We start from the raw sequence: 27,564 nt of genomic DNA on the forward strand, positions 1-27,564 counted from the left end.
ACAACTGCTGCTTGAGGATGCACGTATGCTGAGGAGGAAGCATTGCTGTGCAGTTGCCCAGACCACGTGCACCCATTTTCTACCACGAGCACGGGCCTTGCAGGGCAGTGGTATGCTGCTTTCGAGGAGAGCAATTCTCTGCCAGAATTGTCTGCCCGCAGATGCGAGGCTGTTTGTTTGGTGGGATGCTTGGAGCACGTTGCCTGTACTTAAGTGAAAGAAAGCTAGCTCTTACTGGGTGATCGCAGACGTGGGTGGGTATATCCACAGCTTGGAAGAGTTTGCAGTCAGTGTAAATTATAACTGTGCTTACAACCTGATTGACAGGTATAGTTTTACTGAATTCATTGCTGAACTATTTGAGGGAATGAGCTATTGGAAAGGGGAGAAAAAAACTCTGCTGTGGGTAGAGTCGTGCAGTCTGCACATTTCTTGCTTCAACCAAATGCTTGGTCTGCCTTTAACTGGAGTGGTGTAGTATAAATACTTGATTTCCACAGTATCTTTATTAGAGAGCAATTAGTGTTGTTAATAAGTTTTTGCCAGTTACCCAAGGAAGCCCTTCGTTCTGTCTGGTGTGTGAATTGTCCCTTTCCTCAGTTTTATCTTAAATGTAAGTAGCCCCTTGGTAGGGTTTGGGGTGCGGGGTAGTGTGCATCCCTGGAGGTGCTCAGTGAGGGTGCCCTGCTCCTGAACACGCCTGTGGGGCTGGGGGTCGGGAGAGCCTTTTTACTGCAGGTCACACAGTCTGATGAAACTGTGGTATTTTGAAGGTGCTGCTTTTAGAGGAGAGAGAATAAAGGGTGTTCATTTTCTGGAGTCCGTGGTGACATTAACAGACCTGTGATTACAGGGAAGTGTGATAGTGCCTTTCTTCTATTCTTTGTCTGCTGAAATTTTTAGTCTCGCTGACTTTTGCAGGGCTGTCTGCAGCTTAAGAGGATTGGACTTGATTGCTGAGGTGGTCCCTTGCAGTCCGGTGTTTCTAAATGAGAAGAAGAAAGCCAGCGCTTAAAACTTGAGATTGTGAGATGCTGCGCTCAGCAGGGCACACGCCCTCACACAGCACTTGCTTTGCTTGGCTATGTAGGTGCCACTCGGTGCAGCTAACGTGTACGTTACTTGATCACATTGTATTTTGTTCTGGCACGGTTTACAGCTTAATTATTTTGCCGAATTTAATGGAGACTTGGAGGTGTGGGTTTTTTCCCTTTATCCACAGAGGGGAGTAGCGTGGTGGGTATTTCATTTGGGCCTAGCAAGTTCTTGGCCAAGAAGCCAGCACTTCCAGTAGCGCCATCAACAAAGCTGGCAGCTTATTACTCCCTAACAAAACCAAGTACGTGGGAGTCTTGGTTGGAAGTAAATTTTACCTTTCTTTTGACACCTTTCTTTCATCGTGCTGGTTCCTTTATTGGGACATTTGGCTCCTATTTCATTTAACAAAGACAATAACTGGGCATCTCTTGGACCACATCTGCACCTTGTCTCCCACCTTGGTTGTTTTCTATTCTGCAGGCATAGGCTTTAAGCACTTTGGTATGGGAGCTAGGATGTTTTTGGTATATTATCTTCCTGGCACTATTTCCCTAACTGCGTGAGCTGGGCCATCTGCGCAGAATTGCTGTTGATTCCCTGGGAAAGGAAGGCACGTCAGGGAACAGCTTAGTCCCTTATGTCTCCGTTTTTTCTCATCGCTTTCTGTTTGAAAGAGCCTTCTGATGCTATTTACTAAGCACTCCTGCCTGGAAGAAGGGTCGCTTTTCCCGCTGTTGTTGCTGGTTACAACAGGAACTGGGGAACAACCACTTCCAGACCGCGTCTTACAGAGCCGGTCCATTTCTGGCCCCTTTTGTCCCTGCAGAAAGAAACCTTTATGTTACAGGTGGCTCGTGGTCAGTCAGTGCTGGCGGCAGGCCACGGAGGATGAGCATCCCTGTCCCCATCCAGGTGCATCGAGCGGCCCTGTGGAAGCGCTGTGCAAGGCCTGGCTGCTGATTAGCCCTGCTAACGAGGGCACCGGCTGCACGCCCGAGCGTGGTTTCCCGTTGTGGCAGCTGTAGGGCCGCCAGACAGGCCTGCCTTAGCGCCGGGGTCAGAGGGGGCAATTTGCAGTATATATTTTTTTCCGAATGCTCTAAATTCCTAAGTGCTGCAGCTCGTCTGTGAGAGTGAGCAGATGTAAATAAAGACTAAAGAGCTGGGGAAGCAGACAATTACTGGGCTGTAAATAGCAGCTCGTAAAACTGTAATGTATACGGACAGTTACTAAGGCACTTGGTATGAGGCTTGGGTATGCAGCACAGACCATGCTTTGTTTGCAGTTTCAGCAGTGCCAGGGTTTGGTGTCTTCCTAAAAGCTCGCTTCAGTCAAGGATAAGCAATATGTTCACCACTGTGGATCCTCTTGAAACACATCAATGAACGATGTGTTCATCGATTGTGCTGCTTGGTGAGTTTCTTGTATATCTAGCGAACATAAAATTAATAACTGCAGTGGGAGGACAAGTGGGAAAGGAATTCGCAGGTGGCTTTGTGCTGTTTCACACATCCCTGAATTAGAGATAATGAAGAAATAAGCGTTAGAAACAAAAACTTGGGAAAGGTCGAGTTAAATTAACTTGGCTGCAGTGTTAAAGATGAGCTTTGGGCAGTGGCCAATTGCTGGCTGGCTCGAGGTGCATGTCTGAGGGTCTCTAACAAATTGTATGACCAATTCGAGCAAGTGGACAGCGTGTGGGGTTACAGGGAAAGTGTATGTAGTAGAGAAAAAAGGGCAATAAAGGCCTTCTGCTCAACAGCCATCAGGAGTCTGTGTCTTGCATCCCTTCCAGGACAGTTTGTCTGTTGTTGTTTTTTTTTCAAGCAAAAATAATTGTGACATCTTCTGTGGGGTATATAAGCTTGTGGTTCTATGCTTTTTGTTGTTCTCTGGTAATGAAAGGTTAGTAAAATGTTGGGTCTTAAAGCAGTTCTTCATGTTCAATAGTAAGTATTAAAATGTGAAATCCATACCATATCTGTAAACTGTATCACTTTGGGGGAAAATATATTGGTATGCAGTTTGGAGCTTTGCAGTCCATCTTCGCTTCTACTTGCAGTGGTTACTTTATTTCTAGCCAGTGTTCGTTGAGTGATCAACAACACCATGTCCTTGTAGTAAATCTTTTTTACAAAGATAATGAAAAAATATTTTCTTAAGTTAGCACCATTATCTAACAGGTGCTGCTATGCTGCAAGTGTCGCCTTGTGGTCATGTTTTTGTGTTTGTGGCCATTCAGTGTAGATACCCTCCGGAGTCAAAATCTGCATAGATACACTTTCTAGGGACACCTTATTACTGTGCATTAAGGTCATAAGTAATATGCCATAAAACAGGGAGGTTCAGAAATGGTGAAATAAAGGGAAGCTGCTCATTGCCATGAAGGAGTGGGTGGTATAACTGAGGTCTGATAGGCATTATTGTTAGACCTTTCTTACCTGAGCGGCCAGACAAGCCCACACTTCAGACAAGCCTCAGAAGCCTTTGCTATAGAAGAGAAGCAAACCAGAAAACAAACTTTTCTGTTTAAAAAATTGCATCAACAATATTCTTTGCTTAGCATCACCAAAATCGTACTTCTGCGTTAATGTGCACCACAGGACCCTGGTTTAAGAATTCTTGAGCAACTTGTGACTCAGCTCCTGTGTTTAATTCGTAGCCAGGTGTATTTCAGATGCATCCTTTCGCATTTAGCAAGGCTAATGGGACCTAATGTTAATTTCTGAGCTGGTTTAAAATTTCATGAAAAGACCAGTCCTAAAGAACAATAGAAGCATTAAACTCTGGCATTAAGTACTGGCACATCATATTGTGTTCTTTATTTATATGGCTGTGTACTTAGGCATTGATCCTGTAAGCACTCGTACTTGCAAGCTCCTTTTTATTACTGTAAATGACAGTAAGCATAACATTTTTATTATTATTATTTTTAAATCTCTGCATTTCTTTGCTTCTTCCCACCTTTTTTCTGGCTTTTTCATTTCCATCAGAGATGTAGCTATTACTTGAACTGTTTACAAGTGTGAGTACTCTGTTTTTTCATATGATAAGATGGTTTCTGAAAAGGCTTTAGCAGATGTACATATATTCAGACCAAATGGATTCCAGCTAGCTCCAGCACAAGCATAATTATTATGAAATGGCTGGCATCCAGCTGGCTTGGAAGTTGTGCAGCCATACATATTCCCTCAGCTTATACAGTAGATACTGGTGCATCTAGGCGTGGACTTAGGTCAGTGCTTTAAACCACTGTATCTATGAGTAGACTTATAGCTGAAGCATTTTCTCAAGTCCTTACTTGAGCATCTAAGATAATACCTAGCTCTTCCCATTCTGGAGTGTGATAATCACTAAGTGAAGTGCTTATGTTAAGGGACTTCACGTATGGCACCTTTTTGTTTTTACCACCTTCAAGCTTTAAAAGAATGATAAAGACAGTGTGATAAATGTGCTTGTGCTTACAAAGGCATATCCATCAACTTGTTTTTTTTTTTTTTTCATGATAATGTTGCAACTGCTCTTCCTGCCTGTGCAACAATTGAATCAGAGAGCAGAAAAACTGCAGCAGGTCATTTTCTCAGCCTCTTATATGAAGTTTCAGTGATATCGATAAGTTGCATTACTTGTCTAGTCTGCAGGCACAGTGGCAAGCACGCATGTCTGGTGTAACCCAGATTGTATGAGTGAAGGCTGGATAGATAACATGAAAAAGACGACGGAGTTGAATTGTTTATGTGCACACAGGAAGTACAGAAGGTTTTGTCTGCGCCTGTGTGGTGTATGCCTCACACACACCTAACTGTAAAAAGCAGGAAAGAGTTCAGTCTTCAACTGGCTGCTTTCAGATTTCAGTAGTTCAGTGAGCTTCTTAGCAATCAGTAAACTTTTCAGTACCCCTTTGTTTTGTATCTGCAGTAATTTATGAGTTTCCAACGGGACAGAAGCATCAGACCTTCAGTAATGCTTCTAGCTCTTTCAGTGCACCTTCCCTTCCAAACATCTGCTGCCAGTGCAGACCCAGAGTACTTTATTCATTCACATTTGCATTCCAAAACCCAAATGTGAATAGAAAAAAAAAAAAATCTGACATCAGAATTTCTGCTCATGGAAGGGAATCTGTTTTAAATACCAACATCACAGAACTCCGCAACACCATGCAATATCTCTTTGTTCTGATGAATAACAACAACAAAAATGTACTTATTTACCTGCCTATTAAGCTACTTTAATCCATTGACAAAAGTATAATTTAGAATGATCAAGGCAGTCCTTGTGAACAGATTGATGTAAAGGAGTTTCTTTTTGTTTCTTTGTGTAGCTCGGACCTTGGAAAACACTTTCTCTATTTGTACACAGATGCCAGTTTTTCAGTGCCAAGAATGTTCCTTTTATGCACTAAAAAGTTCTAGCAACAGTGCAACTCCTCTTTCTGGCAAGGGCTTTGTGAGTGCTTGAGAGTTAAAATAAATCTTTCTGCTCCTTTTCTACCTAATTTCCTCCCTAACGCGCTTTCTTTCCTTGACTTTCAGCTGCATTAAACTAATTTTAAAGAGCATGGCTTGACCTAATTGCTTAGTAGAGTATGATCATGGAGAAATCCCATATATTGTCCACCAACCCCGTGGTCATAATTTCTTTAAAGTCATGTGCTCTTTTGAAAGAATAAGACCACATTGATGGGAGGGCTGTGTGCTGGAGCTGTCTGCGGAGGATTTAGCAGCTGCAAGATCTCGCTTTTCTTTTTCCCTCATTGTCTGAAACGCCATTGACAGTGCCACCTTTTCTGCTTGAAAACCCTTATCCTTCATGCTGCAAGGCACTTCAAAAAGAGACAGAAACCCTTGAATTGGCACCCGATTGTATCGTGAATCTCTGCTTTCCTTTCCCACCCAAATGAAAAATACCTGGGCGTGAGTTCCTGCGTGATCTTCCTTAGATTTAGGTGTGAGCGTTGTGTGAATTTGGAAACAGGTGTTTTTCTGGTCTGGAGAGCAGCTGAGCGACGTTAAAATCCACGTTAATAAGCAACATTTTGTGTCAGGCGCAAAATTTTTGAGGACTGCTAGTGGCCTGAAAAGTACCGTACAAGGAATAATCATCTGCGTTTCCTAGCTGTGCTCAGATTCATTAGCTGAATTCATTGTGAGGTATTCATTTTTATCTTTTCCTGGAGGACCGGTTGTGCAGCTGCAGGAGACTTCTGTGTCTTTGTGCACCTTCTGCTGACATTTAGGCTCTTCTGTGGTAGCACTGGGTAGCATCTTGGTGCTGTCATCGTGCCCCCATGTCTGAGTGGAGAAGGAAAGCTGTCACTTTCAGCTGAAAATAGGAACGCAAAATAAGTTGCTGTTACTTGCTATTTTTTGTGTTATTTCTAGCATTAGCTGTCCCTCTTTAATTTTTTTTTTGTAACTTAAATATATATATTAAGAAAATAATGTCACTGCTTACCCTTTCATGCCACTTGCACTGCATGCTGTGTGATATAAAGGGCAACTCATGAAATAAACATAATTCCTTCTGTGCAGTTCAGTTGATCTGTGATTGATACAGGGCAGATTTACGGCCCAAGGTTTTCCACCACACACCCATCAGTCCTCCTTTTCCCACCTTTGGGGGAAAGGTGGGAAAACTACACTTTCTCTACTACATAATGTCAGTGGAAGCTGTGGGGGCTCAACATCTTTGAGAGGCATGGCCAAAAACAAAGGGGCTGCAGTATCACAAATCAGAGTTATTTGTAGCCAAGGCATTTGGCCGTACAGTGCGTATCTTGCCGGAGCACTGGTGAGAGTGTGAAGCAACTATCTGAGAGGAGAAATGTGACCAAAGGTGTTGCTCAGCTTTGTTATTGGAGTAATTGTTTCTTTTGTTTGTTGTTGTGGTTTTTTTTGGTGTGGATGCTCTCCTAGTAGAATCCAAAATCTGTTCTTGAAACTTGAGTCTGCACCTTCCATTTGCTAGCTTAAGCCAACATTAATAAAGAACCAAAAATGTAAAGTATGTTGTTCATTTGAAATAAAATGTGCCTAAATACACTGAAGTCTTTATATTTCCATAAAGTCCTGTCTTATGTGATATAACAGGCTTACCCAGCTAATAACGCCAGGTGGAGGTAAATGAGGATTTATATGTGAGGGAACTTGGTTGCTTTTATCTTAAAAACAAGGGTGGAGTGGGAGAGGAATGAGACTTTGTGTGCCTGTTGTGTGGATGTACAGGATGTACGGTATTTGGTTTTCTGTGCACGTGTTTTCTTCCATTTTTACACTGCACACAGACTGTAATCGGCATGTTTTGAGAGGTCCTGTGTTTAGTAAGCTGCGTAAAAAGATCTAATAATGAAGTCCTTTTCCTTCACCCAATTCTTGTGTTCATTTTCTGGAGTTAAGAAGTTTTAAAAGCATTTTAAGCTGTCTCATTAAAACACGCCGTTTTTAATCCCACCAAGCAATGTTGTTTTTAACAGTATTCATGCGACAGTGTGTTTTAATACATTCTCAAGGATGACAAGCTGCACTGATCTAGAGAAGTGGCATCTCATTGAAACAGTTCCCTGGCTACAGTCAGAGCTGAACCACTCTGGAAAAATGCAAGGTTTGCAACGTGATGCTTCTTGAGGTGAGAATGGAGCCTGTCCCTTGGGTGGGCGCCTGTCAGAAGCACCAGCCGGCCTTACGCTGGGGTGAGGGCAGGTCGGCAAAGTGCCCACGGCCATGCCTTTGCCTCGTGGGGAGATCCGGCAGAGCAAAGCAGAGTTCCCATGTCCCTTGGTTGCACAGAGAGTTATCTGTAGCTTCATTCAGCTCACTTATCTACCCAGTCTTCACCCGTCTCTTCCTTCTTCCTTGCATCGAGGCTCGGTTGTTTCTATATGCCTTCAAAAACAGCACACCACTGCCATATGGCCTGGCTTTGGGTGTTTGTTGTGTCTGTTTACATCTGCTTTTTGTCCTTTCCACTTTACCAGCTCTTCAGCGTCAACAGGGTACTCGCTTCCTGCTGCCTGTTGTATTTCTTTTTTTCCTCGAATTTATCTCTGTGTCAAAATGCACCATGCTGGTCTTAATAACTGAAGAACTGGCCAGCAGCTGAAAATTTTCAGGATGTTCACAGTTAAGAGAGGCTGAAAATAGTGTAAGCCTTGGTCTAAAGGCATCTTCTTTCTTTATATGATGTGCTCTTAACCTTTGCCCAACACCCTGACTGTGCCATCTGCCTCAAAGATGCATTCTGTGATAACAAGCTCAGCTTGATACTTTGTGAATCGGCAGAAATTTTGTTTTTATTTGTGCAGTCAGACCTGCTTTCACTGGAAGTTACAGGAACACGGTGACCGCTCTCTGAAGCGAGGTCACAGAACAACAGTGAAGGTGGGATCACTGCTATCAGAAGATGTCTTCCAGTCAATTATTACATTGGTCTTAATTAACATAGCTAATCTTTAATATTTATCTTGCTTATGCAAATTAACTGTGAAGGACAGTTTAATTTCTCTAACTTAAGTTAATGAAGCTTTATTAACTTCATGTAGTTATTAACTAGACTTAATTTCTATTCTGGAGACGGTGTGATTGCTGTCATTTTACATCTGGTTAGATAGGGTAGGAAGATGTTGAAAACAGTAGTGCTGCAAATCTTCTCACTTTCAAGTGCTTTTAAGATGCCTTACTGGGTGTTCCCTCCCATCTGCAGTGGCTGTGTTGTTTTTAAGCTCTCTTTTAGGTGTTTATGATGTGCTGTTTTCTGCATTTTAGTTTAGAGGAGGTTATTCTAAACCTGCATGAAGAACTCTTTTAGTGATAGGTCTATGACATGACCATTTGTTCTGCTCATAATGAAACTTATTATAAAGAAATAAAGAAACAGTTCAATTAATCTCTTCTTTTTTCTTTGGAGACACCAAAGTCAGTCCTGTGTACAGGCTCAGTGTCATCCATACAAACCTCCTAGCCTAAATTCTCAAGCAACCGAACTGCACTCCAGTACCTGTCCAGAGTGGAAAGACCGAGTGGTAAAGGAGTATATGGCAAATAGTTAATTTTTTCTACTGCATTTTAGATTACAAGGACAGGTTTTTGTTTTTTTGACCATTCTGCTCACTTGAAAGAGCCTCTGCAGCAATCGCAGTATACATGTAGACCTCCTGTTTGTTTTTAGTGGATTTTCAGTGTAGATTGCCAGCAGTGAAACATTTAGTCATGGCTTTGCACTTTTAAACAGGTGATTTGGTGATACTGCTGGCATACTGGTAGTGTTAATCTTTTCAACTCTGTCCTCTCTACTTCATAATTCAGGGTGGGAATAACCTACAGGGAAAAATTTCTGACCTTTTCTCCCTAACTGTCCTATTTAAAATCAAATCTGATGCTTTGAGAATAGTATCCCAAGTATAGTGAAGTAGCAAGAATTTTACTCAGTTTTGTTTCTTTACTTGGTGGTAATTGGCTCTCTGTAGCTGGGAGAACGACACCATGGAAAAGACTGGGATTTTTGACTGAGCCCCACGTAAGTGGCACTAAATCTCTCCTTGGTTACACCACGTTGCATGACATCTTGGCTCTCAGTAGAGCAACTTACAGGAATTGAAACCTCAGAAAGTTGTGGTGAATAGCTACTTGTAGCTGAGAAGCCAAAAATGAGCAAGCAAACAACAACAAAAAAACAGGTTCTCATGTGACATCCCCAAAAATGTATTTCCTCTGTGATTTCTTTGGCTAGTGCTGGGGATGGGTATATGGCTGGCCAAGACAGAGCTTAAGCTATCACAAATGAAATCTGAGGGAGCAGAAAACGAGAATGCCCTAAGTGTTGCCAAACAACCTGTTCTTGCTTAAAGGAAAGTAAAAATAAATAAAGTTTAAAACAATCTCACCTATTTGTGCTCTAGTCTGCCTAGTCTTCCAAGCCAGGGTGCAGGATACAGGGCACCATGGGCTTGAAAAATCTCACCCCATTGCCATTTGGTCCTGGGACATGCAGTAACACTTTTCCTCCATGACTTATGTGAACATTTTTTTTTTTGTTTGTTCTTAAACTGAGTCATTCAGCACTCACAGCTAGAAGTAAATTCTGACTGTGAGATCGGTTGGAGAAGAGGTGTGAGAACAGGAAAAGTGGCTGATAGTACAGGCGGGTAGCTGAGGGTGTGCACAGGCTTTGTCAACCCGGTTGCACTTTGAGACAGGAGGTGTTTCAGGGGAGGGCTGTCCTGCAGTGCCTTACGCTGCAGCTGTGCTGGCAATCCAGCTTAGCTCAGCAAGCCTCTGTGTAATCTGTGTGATATTAATGTGAATCGGTTTAAATTAATTTCAGAAAAATACTATTTGGGGAAAACTGAGGAGAAAAATTACATATGGATAGTAAATTGCATAGATGTCTTCTGTTTAATTCGTAGTGCTGATTTTTAAAATATTTCTCCCAGTTTGCTTCAGATGCTTACAGCCTGCATAAGCCGCATTAACTTTGGAGCAGGTCTTTCGGATCACAAAGCTGCTATCTTCCCTGTTCTCACTTCTTGAGGTCCTGTTGGCCTTTTTTGTGTTGTCCTGATGAAGTCTGTTGCATCTGCTAGTTGCGTGGCAGATGGGGAAAAGACTTTCAGCATTACAGCATGAAAAATCACGTGAGTTAAGGCCAAAAAAACCACAATTATTTCTAGATGTTGGGCACGGTAGTGGTTTGTTGTTTTTATTTTCTTTTTTACAGCATCTTTGGAGGAGGGCAGTGCCCTGTATGTTCAGTTGAACTCCAGTACCCCCTGCACTTGTGGTTGCAGGAAAAGCTGTGGTGAGGTGCTCAGGCCGTGTAAGTCACAGCCTGCTCAGCAGAGATCTCGTCATCTCTCATGCGGGTGCTATTTCACGCCGTTCTGTTATTTAGTTTCCTCTTATCATCACGTTCCCATCTCCGACAAACCGCCTGCTTTCAGCATCGCTGCGCCATGGTTGTGTGCAGGGCTGTTGGCAGCTGCAGAGTAACTTCATTCCTCCCTTTGCAACTTAAATATAAGCTGTTTTAATAGGATATTTGTTTCTGGGCTTGGTTCTGTGGTATTCCGGAGTTAATCCTATAACGAGATAGCGGAAGTTTAGAAGTGACTTTTTTGGGGGGAAATCACAGTGTATGATTTTTATGCTCACTTCTCTCTGCTGCTCCATACCTCTGTGTGTCACACCTGTTACATCTGCCAACAGGACATGGATTTTTTTTTTGGAGGACCCCTCAATGGAAGGAGATTTTGCTCAGTGCGGAGATTGTTTCTGCATCCCTGGCAGAGCTGTGCCTGGCTGCTTACAGCAATGCCTGTACCTCTTCACCGTCTAGTGGAAGCCTAAACCCACACACCTATCAGGGTTTCAGCTTGTTTACTCAAAACATTCTGCAAGACAGAGCTTGTGGTAAACTTTGTCTGAAGGTATTTTTATTTCCATTTTTTGAAAAAGCTTTTTCAAAAAAGAGAGATAAATATCTTAGGTCGTATCTGGTGAGTGTGTTGAGAATGACTGACAGTGAATGCAAGTCTAACAGATGCTCCAAAGCAGCTCGGGCTTGCTGGTGTGCTTGTTTCGGTTATTGTAGTTGCCAAGATAATGAAAAGTAATCCAAAAGCTTTTTAACTTCTAAGGTGCATCTATATCATTTAAAACCAGAAGATATTTGGGGATTCCACATTCTCTTTCACAGATTTCTGTGTCAAATTTTCAAGCTGGTTTTTGGCTGCCAACCCTGCAGAAGCTGTTGTGCGTTATGGCAGCTGAGCTGTGGTCTTTTTGTCTGTCATCAGCAGCGAGCTATCACTTCAGCTGTGTTTCTGCCAGCTAGGCTGTCTTAAGGTTACACTTGGAGTAACACCTGTGCAAACTCACTAATTGCTAGGGAAATTTCAGTGGTGTCACTCTGGGGAATATGAAGGGAGCTGTCTTTATTTGGTGACCTCACATTTTTTCCACTTCTGGCGATCCTTTTTTTAGCTGTTTAAAAACTCCCTTTCCTTCTAGCAAGTACCCAGCATTCAGCCGCGATGAAAGTGTGAGGCCACAGCAGTCGTCATTGTGAGTATGAGAGAAATACAGAGCTTGGGAGGAAAGGGAAACTGGCACAGGGCTGCTGCTCTGCAGATGCAAACTTGAGTGCCGCCACCTTTTCCGGACATGCTGCGGAGACCACAGGCAGCTTCAGCAGCAACAATGAAGCAACAGAGCTCTTTGCCCCCTATGGTCACACTGGATGCATGGTGCAGGTTTTCGTAAGAAAATTCAATTCCTGGAGTGAGAGGACGGCACATCCAAAATGTTGCTGGTGTGCGACCGCTGGCCTTTCCGAAGCTGTGTGAGGCACTTCTCCTCCGAGCTGCTTGCAGCCGAGTCCCCAGGCAGCTCGAGAGCAGAGGCTGGCGTGTGCTCAGTAGAGCAGCAGATATGGCCAAACACCTGTGCTGAGCTGCTGAGCACCAGCGGTACCCCTGTACCCTGAGCCGGAGGGGAAGGTGGCCGGTGGCTGTGCAGGCCGTGGCGGAGGCTTACAGCCAGGGGGGTGAGGAATGCTAGGAAATGAGGTGGGTTGGAAATGCAAGCTCGTTATCTCACCACGCCATCAGAATATGTTGCTCTAGAGATCATCCCCCTTTCCCCAAAATGTAAAAAGATGATTACGAGTTGTTCTTCGTCCCACTCTCCTGTAAGGCATGGTGTGGCAGTGTGCGGGCATACTGGGCTCTCGCGCCCTTGTGCTTCCCCTCTGTCTTCTCTCCGTGCAAAGCAAGCTGTGAGGAGCTGCCAGTCAGCACGATTCTCCTTTATCTGACACTTCAACGTGAAAAAGAACAAAATGAAGCATGACGCTGTGGGGAGAGTGCTTTGTGCTGGCCTCCCTGAGACAATTTGTATTGAACTGAAAAGCCAGTGGCTGGTGGTTTAGGGGGAGAAAGAGGGGAAAAAAAAAAGCAGGCTAGCGTTTTTACAGGAGTTACATGCAGAAAGCTGCTGAGAAGCACGTGGTAATTTCACATAACATTTTTTATTTGAGGTTCTTGCTTCTCTGAAAGAAACTGTGGCAGACCTGGGTAAGAGGAGCTTTGCTTCAGGTTACATGTCAAGTAGATGCAACTCATGCAGGTGAATGCTTCCTTATGACAGAATAAAAGGGAAGCAAATGCATAAAAGGAATTTATGTTCTTGAGGCTAAAGGAAACGCATCGGGGAACCAGATTTGTAACAAAAATGCAGGGAAAAACAGTTTTAACTTTTGCTTGCGCTGCTAGAGCTTGAGTCATTTCTGTTTGTCTCCCCAGAGAGTATCACATCAGTTAAGAAGGCAATAAGCACAAGAGCATTTCAGGAATTAGTGCTGTTTAATATTTCAGGTGTTTTCTTGAAAAGTCTGCATCTAGAAAATCAAAGATCAATGCCAGCTGTGGTTTGTGAAGTGAAATACTTCAGGGTTGCTTGTTATCTATTTCAGCATGCAAAAGTAAGTAGTAACCAGAACAAGTACTTCTGATAAGGCAAATGAGCACTTGTAATCAGCCAACTTTTTTTTTTTAATTAGAGTACCATGTACACAAATGTCTGAATAAAACTTTCAAAGAGAGCTCTGACACATAGTTGAAAATAAATCCTTTGTTCCCTTCCAAAAATGTCAAGAGGAGTACTTTATTTTGGAGCTGTGTTGAGACAGCTAACAAAGTGTCCCCAGGTTATCCCACTTGTTTTTACCTCATATCCATAATATATAAAGCTGGGGGAAGGGACAGGATAGGGTGGAACAAGGCCACCATTTCTGCAATGGAAAAAAATACAAAAATGTCCTGCGATGAAGACCGTCATATCTAAAATGATTCCCGTTGTTTGTGCACTACTTTGCTCAGCCTTTGTCATGGAGGAAGCCAAGGATTTCATCTGCAGCTTGGCGTGGTTGTTATGCTGATGTCCCTGTGCCTGCAATTCTGCTGACAGCTGGAGTCAATGCATGCAAGTCTTTTGTAGACTGGCTGGATTACTGTAGGAAGCGAAACTTTTTCGGTGCAACGTTAGTGATTATAAATACCCAACTGTTTTGAATGGCAAATCTCATGTCATACTGCTACTCAGAACCTAACTTAGAAAAAGGCTGTTCTGGCACAGAAGCTGAATTTTAGGAAAATACTCTTTTCAGTAACGCTGATGTGGATTTGAGACTCTCTTGGTTGTATTTATTCTCACTGTTGATATGCATTGTGTAAAATGTGCTTTTGTTATGATGGTGTATATATATTGCTTACAGCAATCCCCAGTCTTTCCTTTAATTAAATAGTTTTCAAAAAAGTCATCAAAGTATTCATGTGGATTTCACATCGCTTCAAAACACTGACTACTCAAGCCAGAAAACAAAGTGTTGTTGGGTCAAAGCTTGCAGAAGAGAGTTTCTGGGCACAACATCCACTTCCAGAGAAGAGCTGAGATTCAGAGGATGCACTCAGCGCCTACAGACAATCACTGCCAGGCAGCTGCTGCTGCAGCCAGCCAGCTGCCCGCACACAGGCTGCCTCACTGCACAGCCCCCCTCCTGCCCTGCATAACCAAGTGACTGCCTCTGGCTCACTCAGGCTTCATTAGGAGACACACAGTATATTCATATTTCATCCCAAGCACAGTTTACGGTACTTTTTTTTTTTTTTCTCTGAAAAATAAGCAACAACTTGCTGCTCGTGGAACTTAGCGTTTAAGTGGGTTGTATAAGTATTGGAAATCTGGATCCCAGTTCCAGCTCTGGGATTCATGCAGGATCTGAGAGCTGTAGAGTGCTAGGATCTCTGGAGATCCTTTTCTTCACATGACCTCAAATCTGGACTACTCCATCGTAGCTCATCTGTCTTGAGGCATGGCAATTTTTATGTGTACTTTAAGTAAAATACAGGTTTAGAGCCTTTTGAAATGTAGACCTTTTTAACAATAAGCTGGTTTATATGCAGTATGAATTTAGAACATGATAACCTCTCTAGAAGTCACTTACGCTGTTTCTCTGCCTCAGAACAAGATCAACTCGAATGCCTAAGTACAGAAAAAATGTTTGTCGTTCTCTGGGTAGCAGCACTGACGCTGAGAATTAAAGCTTTTAACGTGCTTTTATTATCTAACTGGATATTGCTGGCTTTTTCATGATGGATCAAAGCAAGTGCTTATAGGCAAAAGGCATGTTAAAAACCATACAGGGAAAATCAGATGAGTGTTCAGAGGAAGTGGATACCATCAAGAGTCTGGAACACAAATGGATTGAGCCCCAGAGGATGGTGGGAGGGTTATTATGTTATTTCAGACAATTAAAGAGAACCAATAGATGAACAAAATAATAATGCACCTATTTCTCTCTTTAATCAGTTACAAGCTCTTAAATTTTCAGTGATCTGCTGTTATTTATCACTTTTTTTGATTCTGAAACAGTTAGCCAGCCGGCCCTCCAGAGACTTGGCGTTCTCCCCTCTTCTCAAATTCCAGCTGGAGTTCTAACTGGAAGCCTCATTCTTGCTCAACAAGGAGCACTCATGCAAACAAAACGCATGCTTAACCTGAAGCCGTGTAATTATTCAGCAGTCGTGCTCCAAATTTGCTGTCTCTGTAGCGCTGCACAAGAGCACTTTCAAATCCTACCAAAGGAGGAGAACACTGTATTTTTAATGAAGAGGATGATTTTGGCACCAGTGTTTGTTGTTTTGTTTTTTTTTAAATCCATTACTTCGCAAGTACACTATGGTTGTTGTTGTTACAAAATCCTGAAATGACATCATCTGAATGCTAAACAGAACCAGTGCCTAAGTAATAAGGAGCAGCGATCTTTACTTCAGCATATGTCAAGGTTTTATGTTTGAACCTAAAAATACATAGACTGAATTATTAGGTTGCAGGTTCTGTTTTCATTGGAAGGAAGGAGGCTGGAGAGTAATGTGTTATGTTAGAGAGCTATGGGTATTTTGGTTTATAAAAAAAGTTTGTCACTTCTCCCATTGTTCCCCTCCCCAGGTACCCCAGCTATTGAATCTCTTCCATGTACATAGGTTGGAGAGGATATGAACAACTGAGCCCTTTCTGTCTTTGGAGGAACTTCTACAGACTGATTTAGGTGCTGTAAGGTAGAGCTTATATGCAGTAAGCCCAAGACAAAATTCATTTGCTGAGTTTGGGGATATATTGTTCCTTTTAGCGCTGTTACGGGGAGACTGTTGATATCAATTCTTTTAACTGGGAATGGGAAAGAAAGGGAGGAGGTCTAAAAAAAGAGAAAGAAAGAAAGAAAGAAGATAAGCCAACAAAGAGGAATAATGTTTACATTCTTAGAAGAATAGTTGGTTGGAATTAGAAGCGATGTGAAACTTGATACATAACAGAATTCCTGGAAGTGAAATCATCTTGGCAAATGCAGGAGCTTCATACCATAAGGATGGCTGTACGTTAAATGAGGCTGCACTTAAAAATGGGCTGGCCTGGGCCCAAAAGCAGATGGATAGAGTAAATGTCCAAGAAATTCCTGCTGAAATACCATTGCTGAAAGAACAAAATTGTGTGGCTATGTGAGGTGGGGAGTGGAGGGGAAATGGAGGTTAGGGGGAGGGAACAGAAGCAGATAGTTTCTCTACTGATGGTGGTTATACAGCAGGATTTGTAGATTAATCCTTTTGCCAGTGTTGCAGAGTGATGGGTAACCACATGATGTGCCATCTGCCACCTAACTGCTAAGTTAAATTTAGACTTTGCGGATATACATTTTTATTTTCTTGTTTATCCCTTATAGCAGTTGTTACAAGTGTTATTCAACTTTCTGAATGAAAGAGAGGTAATAACTTTTGAAAGGAGCATTTGTATTTTTAATGAGGTGTGTAGAAACTTTTAAATGCTTTATTTTTAGTTCACTGTTTATTCCTTCTTTTAAATTACAGTCAATAATTTGTTTTAAACTCTGTGGTTTAATTTTACACTCTACGAATCCACCTGCTTCATTCGCCCATAGCTGAGAAAGTCCTGACTTATTGTTTCTCTCTGTGTAACGAGCATTGAGTGTTAGATATGCTGGGAAAGTGTGAATGCAGCATTTGGGATGCAGTACTGTATGTACACAGAGCGAGGGAAGCAGGAAGCACTAGGAACAAGCACTCTGTTTAATCCAGGAATGAAGCATTAGTTGTCAGGTTTTGTGTTTTTTATTATCTCAAGTACGCTTCTTTGATGATGTGATTTGCAGTTTTATAGAGAAGGCAAGCTAGCAATTTGGGAGGAAACCAAGTATTGGCAGTGAGGACACAGCACATGCAGGAGGAGGGTGATTTCGGGAAGGACATCTCTCCTACGAGAGACTTTGGAGGGAGTACGGATTCATGACTTTAACTGCTATGCAGGAAGAGATTTGAGCACCTGGCCACCCCACTGGAGATGGACGTGTGTTTGTGTGATCACTAGAAGGGGAAACAGTGAGGAGAGCAGGATTGGAAGGCATGGGGCGGAACGTAGAGCACCTCCACTCTTGGGACACCATGGCTTACTGCATCCCTACATCCAACGAAGGGCTAGAGGGGGCATTTTAAGGGCCCTGATGCTGGGCTGGTAGATGGAAATCATAAGAGTCTTGTATTAAGAGTGCTTAGCAAGGAAGACAGCCACAGTGAGCTGACAGTTGTGGAAAGAATGAGGAGGAGACCTTTCAATTTTATTTAGAAAAGCACAGTGATGGGACGGAGCAGAAGCTGGAGGTGGTGAACCCTGGAGATGAACAGAAAGCCTACGGAGCTGTGCAGCTTACTCAGAAAATTGTTGCTGCAACGAAGGTGAGGGGCAAGCAAGTAACATTTCATACACATTGCAAATCTTCAGCCAAGCCCACAGCAGCAATAAAGCACAGCAAGGGGTGCGTGTCACCCCGGGTCTCACCCCATGGCTGTGGTGGCAGCAAGCCTTGCATGTGGGGTGTGCTGTGCCAGCCAGGCAGTTCGTGCATGGCATGCATGATGGGGAAGGAGGGCGAGCTGTAATGCTCCCGCCTCTCCTAAACCTTTCAGTTCCCAGCTGCATTGCCCCCGCTGCTTCTTTTATTCCAGGGGTGGAGTGAAATCGTGAGACAATTGAAGCTTGATCTGTCAGCAGCAATGAAACATTTTCTTCAAAGGTCTGCTGTGGAAAGGGGGCACACAAATAGCAATATTACATTTGAGAGACAGGAGCTGTTTCCAGGAGCCTTCAAGTGTTTCCCCAAATGAATCTGTCGTGTTGGTGCTGAGAAAAAGAGAGATGCTGCCCAGAGGAATAGTTTGAAGATTTCTGTGCAAATACTTGAACCGTATAAAGTAATTCCATCAATACTAAATCTTGCACAATTACATAATTACTTTGTGCGAGGTTATTTTGTGTCATAGTAAAGTCTGTTTTCCACTAAATTTGCGTATTGTATATATATTATTATTTTTAAATTTACTTAAAATTTCATATGGCATTATAAGTCAGTCTGGGAAAACAAAATTTAATTTTTATGGTGTCTATGCTGAAGGAAATCAGCTCATAGGGAAGCTGCATTTCCCATTTAAAAAAATAAATAAAAAAGATAAAGACAGTCAAAGTGTTAAGCTGAGTTTAAGACTAAGTAGTGTAGTCAGTCGAAAGACAGGACCTGGGGTTAAACTTCGAGAGGCCCTGCAGGGACTTCAAGATGCATCTTTCTTGCAAAACATTTTTTCCTGAGCAGGTGGTTTTGAAGGACTTGCCGAAATATCTCTTACACTATTGAGTTGTCATCTGCCAATTAGAGTTTACAAATGCTAACTCTTACTTGAAGTCCTAGGTAAACTTCATTATTTAATGTTTTTAAACAATGATGAAATGCCTTGGTATGTCTTGGCTGTGACTTACAATGATGTGCCTTGTATGGCGGTTCAGTTTGGATAATAAAGTATTTGTTGAAGTATGAATCTTTCGTTTATGCAGTGTTTGGTTTCTCAGAGCTTTCTGTTCTTTACTATAACTCCTGTATTCTCCTTCTTCGTTATTTGACCTAAACCAATGATATCTTTCAGTAGTCAAATATGTGTTCAATACAGATCGTCTTCAGACATGATGTTCTTCATGTGATTATTTATATTAAATTCGCCATATGTATTTCTGTTTCAAGGTGTCCCTGCTTACATTTCGGATGATGTCCTTGAACACTGTACATTTGACTGTTGTGTAGTATATGACACATTATGGCGAGTTGCTCAAATATGCAAACATCCCTTTAAAGTAAAGAAGCAAATCACAGTCCAGTAACATCTAATTAAATGTCAGGGAGGTGGGCTACATAAAGAAAATACAAACAGCCCCTGTTTCAAGCAGAACTTGTGCTGCTGTTTTTTCAGGTGTTTTCGTAACTGTTTTCACATTGAATCACACAGTAAAGCATCTATAACTTTGTGTTTCATAATTTCCTCCACTCTTTTCCCCCCTACCAAGTGACATGTCAATGCTCAGGAATAGCTCAGAGCAAAAGTATTTCTGACTTCACAGGGAGACCTCCTGTTATCCCACTCAGAGCACGTTTTACACACTGCTGTCCTGTTCATTTCGGAGCTCTGATGGGAAATGAAGCCTTCCTTAAAGGCAAAAGTGGTGGAGACCTTATCCTCAGATAAGAGAGAGGTCTGCACTCTCGTTGGGTTGTGTAGCAGCCAGTCTTGGCAAGGGCTGTGCATCAGCCTTCAGGCAAAGAACATCAGCAGGATGCACATCTTGCAAGTTTTTTGACTTTTTGATTTTTTTTCCCTAGATGTTGTGCTACTAATTAAAACCCCTTCGAAGGACAGTAACCCAGTTACTGCATACAGAGGTGGAGTATGCCAAATATCTTGCTTCTCCACATTGTGCTGTGTATGACATAAACCATAAACAAAATGTCGTGCAGTCATACTTTATTTTTTGTCCTGTTTCTACAGTGTTCTTCTAACACACAGAGATTTGGGCATATTTACAAGTACACAAAGAGTTGATGGAAGTGTTTACATGAACTGCATGTAAACAGGAGGGAATAAACTGGATTTTTTGTGTTTACCTCTTCCTTTGTTCCACTCCACAAAATTAGGCCTGGTCATCAGAAGACTACCTCTCCTTCTTAGACTTCTTATCTTTAAGTGTGAACAAATCACTGTTCATCTGCAGTCGAAGTTTACTGTCAAAGAGCTGATACTTAGAATCTGCTGCTCCATTGCTGCATGATGGCCTGTCCTAGTTAATAAGTGCTGTTTGGCTCAGTAAATGTATGCACAGGTGTGTGCGTGCATGCTTCGACAGGTTTAAACTTGTTTTGCGTTAACTATGTTGGAAAAACTGTACCATTGTTCTGTGCATAGGATAAAATCTCCAGCCGATCAGCCTCTGCCTTGTAAGCGTGGCTGCTGGGCCAGGGGAAGGTGTGTTAGTGTGCTTGTTTTAAATGTCAGGATGTGGGTAAAAGATACTGAAAATTTTCCACGTTTGGCATTTTCTTCACCTCCCTCACCGCTGAGCCAGCCAGTCCCATCTTCTTGTGCTTAATGATAGTTATTATTCTGAGGAGCTGTGTTCGGTGAGAAGTGCTATTGACTGGATTTGTGCATAGATTGCAGTGAGCCCTGGCAGCGCCAGTCACACCTCTAATCACTTGACTTTTTAAATTTGAGGCCCAGAAATTGCTATATTACCATGATAAACTGGCATCATGAAGGCACGCAGTAGTCTTTCATTCAAGGCTGGATGCTCATGCATACATATACGCAGATCAAAAAGTCATCTTCTGCGCTCCATTTCTTTCTCTCTCTATTTTAGCCCATCATCCCTTCTGGTTGTTCCTCTAAAATTTTCCATACACTAGTTGAGCAATATAAAGGGTGTAAGAAGTGATGTGGGAAACAGTGAAAAATTTGGTATACTTCTTGGGCTCCATTGTAGATACTGAAGTGCTTTATCATGCTGTTTTATGTGTTCCCTTGGGACTAGAGGCTCTTCTGGATTCCTCAGAAAATGTGGTAAAGACTGATTTTTTTTTTTTTTTTTTTTAAGCATAAGAAACAGTCTGTTAGCAGCCTAGCAAAGCTGCAGAAAGCAGGAGATCAACAGAGGCCCCCAGCTTCATCAGTGTGATGGGTAGAGGCTGACAAGGGTTTCTGCTGGAGGTAAATGTTGAAATAGATGAAAATTGCTTTTAAAAGAACCAAGCCACCAAGAAAAAAAGCACATGCTTATAAAATGCTGAGGGAAGTGACAAATAGGCGAAATTTCGTATTTCTGTGATTCTTTACTTTCTGTTGTATCCTGCGACCTGTTTTCAGGGGAATTCTGTACATTTGTGGTAGGTAGTGCGGCTTCTGGATACACTTAAATAGGCTATGTTTTTGCTGTCTTTTATACTTTTTACAGTGTCTGAAGCATCAGGTTCTGGTTCCGTCGTCTTAGCCATTCGTTTTAGCTACTTTCAGGCTGTTTCTCTTTCCATTAATTTTGCTAATAGGCTTAAAGATACACTGTTCAGACTGTGAACAGGTAGTACAGGAGAGATTTCAGATGGTTTAGACAAAAAATGGTTTCAGCTGACTTCTATACACAAAGAAAATGATATATGGCTTTGCCAGATTTTCCCCAACAGGCAGAATTTCATCTAGTAATAATACAGATTAATTTTGTAGTGGGTTTCTTTTTTGTTTGGTTGGTTTTGCGTAAAGTATTACATAAAGGAAATGGGAGTCCTTCTTGTATTTTTAATGTTTTAGTATAATCACGTTAACTGAAGTATTTGTGTTCCTGCTGGAAGGTAATCAAACTTTCATTGTCACATACACTGGGCCACTATATTGTAATCAGGGCACTTCTGAAGCTCAATAATTTGACACCAAAAGATATTCCAACTCAGAAATTAGGAAAGGAGTTTCGAGAATTCTCTGAAGTTAATAAGTGCATAAATGCTTCTGTGTATAAAAAAGGAACTAGAAAGTTAAGAAATAGTTGCCAGTATGTTTGTTTTGCTTTATAAATCTGATCTTGTCTTCCCCTTCCTTATTGTTCTTTCCATTTTCAGCTCTGCTGCTTTTCCAGCAGATTTCTAAGGAAAGCCTACCAGCTTGTATTTTATTCATAAGTAAAAATTACAACTTGATTTAAACCCTGTGTGTGCTGGAAACGTTGCACAGCACAATCACATAATGTGTTTCTATTCTACCTTTGTTTGTATTTGCAGAACTCTTCTATTTTTAGTTTCATGGTCAAATTTAATTAGAGCCTTGTATTTGCTTCTCTATATTAGTAGTAGCTGGAAAAGGCCAGCCCTAACAATGATCTGTGCAGGGCATCATTAGATTTCAGTAGCCTCATTCTCTTGCTTATTAACTCATAAAGCATTTGAGTATTATTTTCTCTTCAGCTTACATTCTGCGTGATGTTTAACTCCTCTTTCAGCTCTTTTCTTTATTACTGCTTTTCTGTGCATCTCTGGAATTTACTTCTGTTTTCGTGCTGTGCCCAGTGTGCCCTTTTCCAGAACAAGAGCTTATGCGTGTCTGAAACATGCTTATGGTGACTGACAGGCTTCAGCTGCCTGCATCTCGGTAAGTGGGTGTCATTCCCTCGTGTTACAGGGTAGTCAAGTGCTTCGAGCACTGCCACTCTGGACAGACTGAAAACACTTTGTCCAGCCATGGATGCAGAGCAGGCAACTGCATGGTCAACCGAGAGATGTGTGTCTGAATAAGCACTTGAAGTGTAAATGTGTTACTTATGCTGAAGACTGTTGAGCCAAAGCTGGTGTGTTGTGGTTTTTTTTTTCATAAAAAATAATTTTAAAAAATAAAATAGCCCCATCATCTACACAGCATCCTTCAGATACAGGCATGCTGCAGTGCTCTTCATTTTGTTTGCCGTCTCTTTTTAGAGCTTGCTGGTACTCAGAGGACTCTGGGATGACCATTGCTATTGACGTTCTCTGCGTCCTTGCCAGTGAATTAAACATTGCAGGGCAAGGGAGGGAGCACAGAAATTTTGAGCACTTCACAAGTGTTTCCGCCTTCCAGAGCCTGAATAAATAACAGTATGAGCACATCAGCCCATCCTACTGTTGTTCCCAACCTGCGTGTACTTTTCAGTTGAGTGCAAAATTAGAAATGCGATTTGGAGGAAGAGCAGGAGAATCGTGCCCTTCCCCACCCCCCGTTGTGCCTCCTGGGTATGAAGTGGGGACAGGAACGTGCACATGTATCCCAGTTTCATTATCTGTCAAAATCAGTGAAGATTGTTCCCTGCAGGCATAATGCTGGTAGCTAGCAGAGGTTGTCTTTTGAGCACGGTGCACATGGAACACCACTGCTGCCAGCCACCTCTGCCTGGAGTGCTCCATTAACCCTGGCTTACCCCACCCTGTTAATGCTGACGATAGCTTATCTCCTCAATGGGGTAAGTGTAACACTTGGTACTAGTGACTCTCAACCCTTGGCACTGCAGTCCTATGCATCAGAGAGGCTCTCAAGTGCCTCGTAACATTTACCGGGTTGTGCAAGACCACGAAGAGGCGGTGGTAGGAGGGAGCGGTTTGCCTCCAATTTGGCCTTGTAGCTGGACAGACTACACAAAGGTTATCTTTAATTTATTTAGAAGGTGGAGGGGGACTTAATGTATCTATAGCCCTTTACGGTTTCTGGAGAAATCCTCTTTTCCTTTGGAAAAGATGCAGGTGCTGACACTTTGCCTGAGAGTTTTGTGAGAATTAGCCTTCCGAGTAGAAGCTCAGATGTTTTCTGCCGTGACAGGGAGCTGTGCGTGGGTGGCAGCGGTGACTGATGGAGACAGCTAACAATGGGACACTGGAGGTGGCTGTTCTTGGAAAAAGATTAAAAAAAATAAAACTTGGAAGAAGTAACTGCATGAGAATATGAGTTGCTGTACCTCTAGAAATAAATCCAGTAGAAGTGATTCCGTACATTTTAAATGCTACAGCAGTTTCCCTTAAGTGGCTGCCAAAAGGAGAAAGCAGTTTCTTCTACAAGGTATGTATTACCGAGACACTGCTGAGGTGCCTGTTCAGTGCTACTTTGGCATCCTATCAGTGAAGTGATACGAGCAAATCCACTGATCCCAGCAAAAGGAGATTTCTCATCTTTTCACAAAATGCCCTGCTCTTTGCTGTGGATACTGGGGAGGACAGGAGGGAATAATCACTTGCTCAGTTGGCCTTCCCTGCTGCAGTTTCCTGAGAGAAAACTGCTACCTGCATTTTGAATTTGCAGACTCAAATATCAGCACAAATAGTACGTATGAGCAGGGCGTGGAGTGTTGGAAGAGGATGTTTGCTTTGCCACTTGTAAAGTGAGAAGATCCTGAGGTGCACAGAAAAGAGAAGAGGAGGTCTGAGGAAAGGCAGAAATACCCCTAGTCTGCTAGCAGCTGTTTTGTTGGAGAAACAGTCCTATGGTTGATTTGTGGTTTCTTTTGCATGCTTATCTAGTAGTGTAATTTAAGTGTCTTCCCACTGGATTAATATGGTTTTAAAAAGGAGGGCAGTCACATAGTGAAAGGCGTAATATCTGAATATTAATACATCAGATTTCTAGAGCTGCATAGTGAATATCAAGTTTTTTTAAACATTATTTAAAACATTAAAACATTATTAAAACATACAATGTTTTTTTAAAACATTAAAAAAAAAAGACACCATGATGTCAGAAACATCCTGAGACACCTTGTTACTCTGGTATCAGTGTAATTTCCTTCATTTGTATTCCCTGCTTCCAATAATAGAGTCCTTTGTGGAGAGTTGCATAATTCCCCCATACCTGCACATCTGTGGCAATAAACATTAGAAACCGGCGCCTGGGGGGCTACTTCAGCACCTCTGTGCCCAACTCACAGCTCTGCTGGAAGGCTCCTGCAGCAAAAGCTTCTCTCATCACTGACAGAGCTCATCTGGAAAAGCTGGTGGTGCTGCAGGCTGGGGGTGAGAAGCAGCACAGAACTTGGAGTAGGTGATGAGCCTGCCACCCCTAATCACTATGATCAGCCCTCTGAAAGGGAAACCATTCACAAGACAGAACCTTCTCACAAGGAAAATGGATTCTAAAATGTCCGTGCCTGTAGTTAAAACTCTCCATCATTCATGCTAATGATTAGTTGTTTTGAGATCCCACTAAGCCAGGACCAACAAAGACTGGAGTGTTTGTTCTTTACTGGGAATTTTATCACATCTTTGCATAACTTTTGCACATATATAATATATATGTTTTATAAAGGGCAGCAGATCATCTTCATGTTATTTAAAAAAAGACAGAAATGTAATGGTTAGCTAATAGGATAAGTACTTGTTCAGAAGCAAGTCTGAAAAATCACTGGATGTGGAGACATCGTGCCAAGTGTCCTGAAAAGAGTGGATTCAGGATAGTAATTAGCTGCTGGTTGAGTAAGAATTGCAAGATCACAAAACAAATTACTGTTATTAGCAGAAGTATTTGTTCTGCCATCGAGCTGTCATCCTGCTTCACTGTTGAACCTGATTGTGCCATGTGCAAAAAAAAAAAAAAATGTCAGATGCTTTATTTATGTGGGCCTATGTGATTTATATTTCTTTAAGGTAAGTGTCTCCTAAAATGACGCTGTTTTTTGTGACCTAGGCACAGTAAATCAAACCTACAAAAGCGTGAGAAACTATAAAACTAAAGTGCTTTTTTTTCTGGCTTTGAAGAAGCCGAATGAATGAGTGCTGGACCTGTAACTAAAGGATCAGCAGGAGGATGTATGGTCTAACGCATTTGTATCCAGTAACAGAGCAGACATACACCAGCTCGTTGCTGCAGTTCTACTGGTTAAAGTTCAGTAAATACCCTTTGATTTACACCTCTCCTCTGCTTTTAAAACAGGAGTTTAGAGAGTTGTAAATCATCATGGCTTAGAGATCTCTGGCGTGAAATACTTCCTTTGATTGCAGCTCAGAAACGATCCGCATATACAGCGTTCAGTAACAAACAGCTAATTCTGGTGTTATGTGCTGAATACCACAACAGGAACAACAAGAAGGTTATTTGGTGCATAATTGGCACTTACTCTAGATACCTGTTAGTTGATAACTTTCTTGCACTCTTGAGCAATGTCAAAGGTTTGTGGAACCTCACATCCTTAAAGAAAAAAAAAAAAAAGCATAGATGGCAGCAATCTATAAAGTCGTTTGGTATATTGGTCTTCTGATAACACTTTTATATTGAGTTGTGGTAAATCGGGTTATCCTTGAAACAGATGGTTGTAGTTGGAGGAAAGAACGACTGCAGAAGGGAGATAGCTTGGAAGAGGAGGAGAGAGGAGATCTACTTGTTTTAACTGTTCTACTCCTTTGTTTCAGTAGGCCAGCCTCATGCTGTAATACGATAGTTGACCCGTTGCCAACATGAGATGAAAGAGCTCTTAGCCTTAAAGGCATCAGAAACATGAAGTCATTTTGGCGAGTGGTGTAATTCAAGTACCACTAACACTGTGGAGAAGCTGTCTTTCTTTAGCTTAAAGGTCTACAAACAGTGCGTGTTTAAAAGCACTTGCAGAATGCTTTTTATTTAGAGAGGAGCCCAAAATGTATTACTCTTTGTTGAAGAAATACTAAAGGAAGAATTCTGTCATGGGCTAAATATCTGATATTTTAAGTGTAAGAATTCTTCAAAGTCAATGATGTTTCATTTTCAGTGAAACGTAGATAATTCTTAATCCCAGTCAATTTTTCATAATAAATCTTCTTGGATACCAAAATGTATTGTATATACATTTTATATACAAAAGTGACTCCAGAGTCACTTTTCAGTTTCAGCCTCTCCAGAGTCTTATATTATCAGTGATTCTGTTTCTTGCTTTTTCTTGGTGGTGTTTGTTTTTGTTTTGTTTTTGTTCTTGTTTTGTTTTGTTCTTGTTTTGTTCTTGTTTTAATCCGTATCTGTTCTAGAATTTCTGAGGTAAGCATTGACAAGAAAGTGGTTAAACTTAATAGTTTTATCACTGAAAAGGCCTAATATATTTCCTTTCTCTGGCTAATGACTATTCAATTGTTCTGAGGTGAATGTGTTTTTTTTCCTTTTGCAATGGATGCATGCTGTTGGAAGAGAATAGCTGTTACACGTGCACACACAGAGTAAATCGTAAGCTTCTTGGAGCTGTGAATCACTTATCTGTAAAGTCATTATTAATGTGCTGTTTGAGTGCATATACAACTGCAAATCTGTGCAAAAAATAGATGGTAATAGCTTAAAATCATGATGTGGGCTGTCTCACTTATGCAAAGATTGCCACTCTTTTCAAACAGGAAAAAAAGAAAAATAACTGCAGTTATTGTTGCTGGGCAGAGAAGGCTTTTATCTAGCCCCAGTATTTTTCTGCCTGTGGTATGGGGAGATGAGGGTATTTGTAACAAGCTCTCCTTCAAAGGAGTAGCTGAAGAGACAAGGAGATAAATTCCCAGAATTTCTCTCTGGTTTTCTGCTATGCCACGTGCTTGTAACTTCTCTGAGTATTGCAGTAGAACCCAGGAAAGGAAATCAAGGGTAG

The 27,564-nt window shown here is 41.8% G+C and overlaps 1 protein-coding gene across 2 annotated transcripts in view; it reads left to right on the plus strand.

Moving 5' to 3' along the window:
• Positions 1 to 27,564, plus strand: part of DAPK1 (death associated protein kinase 1) — an 89,189-nt gene that overhangs the window by 7,284 nt on the left and 54,341 nt on the right. Inside the window, exon 1 of one of the 2 annotated variants that reach the window (XM_072030845.1) lies at positions 2,406 to 2,452. The exons of the other annotated variant lie outside the window; for it this stretch is intronic. Coding sequence (XP_071886946.1) covers positions 2,421 to 2,452 — 32 coding nt within the window. The 5' untranslated portion in view covers positions 2,406 to 2,420. Of the gene's footprint in view, positions 1 to 2,405; positions 2,453 to 27,564 lie in introns of those variants that run through there. 2 annotated transcript variants of the gene reach the window in all.

This window comes from Anas platyrhynchos, chromosome Z (assembly GCF_047663525.1).
Source record: "Anas platyrhynchos isolate ZD024472 breed Pekin duck chromosome Z, IASCAAS_PekinDuck_T2T, whole genome shotgun sequence".
In the NCBI taxonomy this organism is placed as follows: Eukaryota; Metazoa; Chordata; class Aves; order Anseriformes; family Anatidae; genus Anas; species Anas platyrhynchos.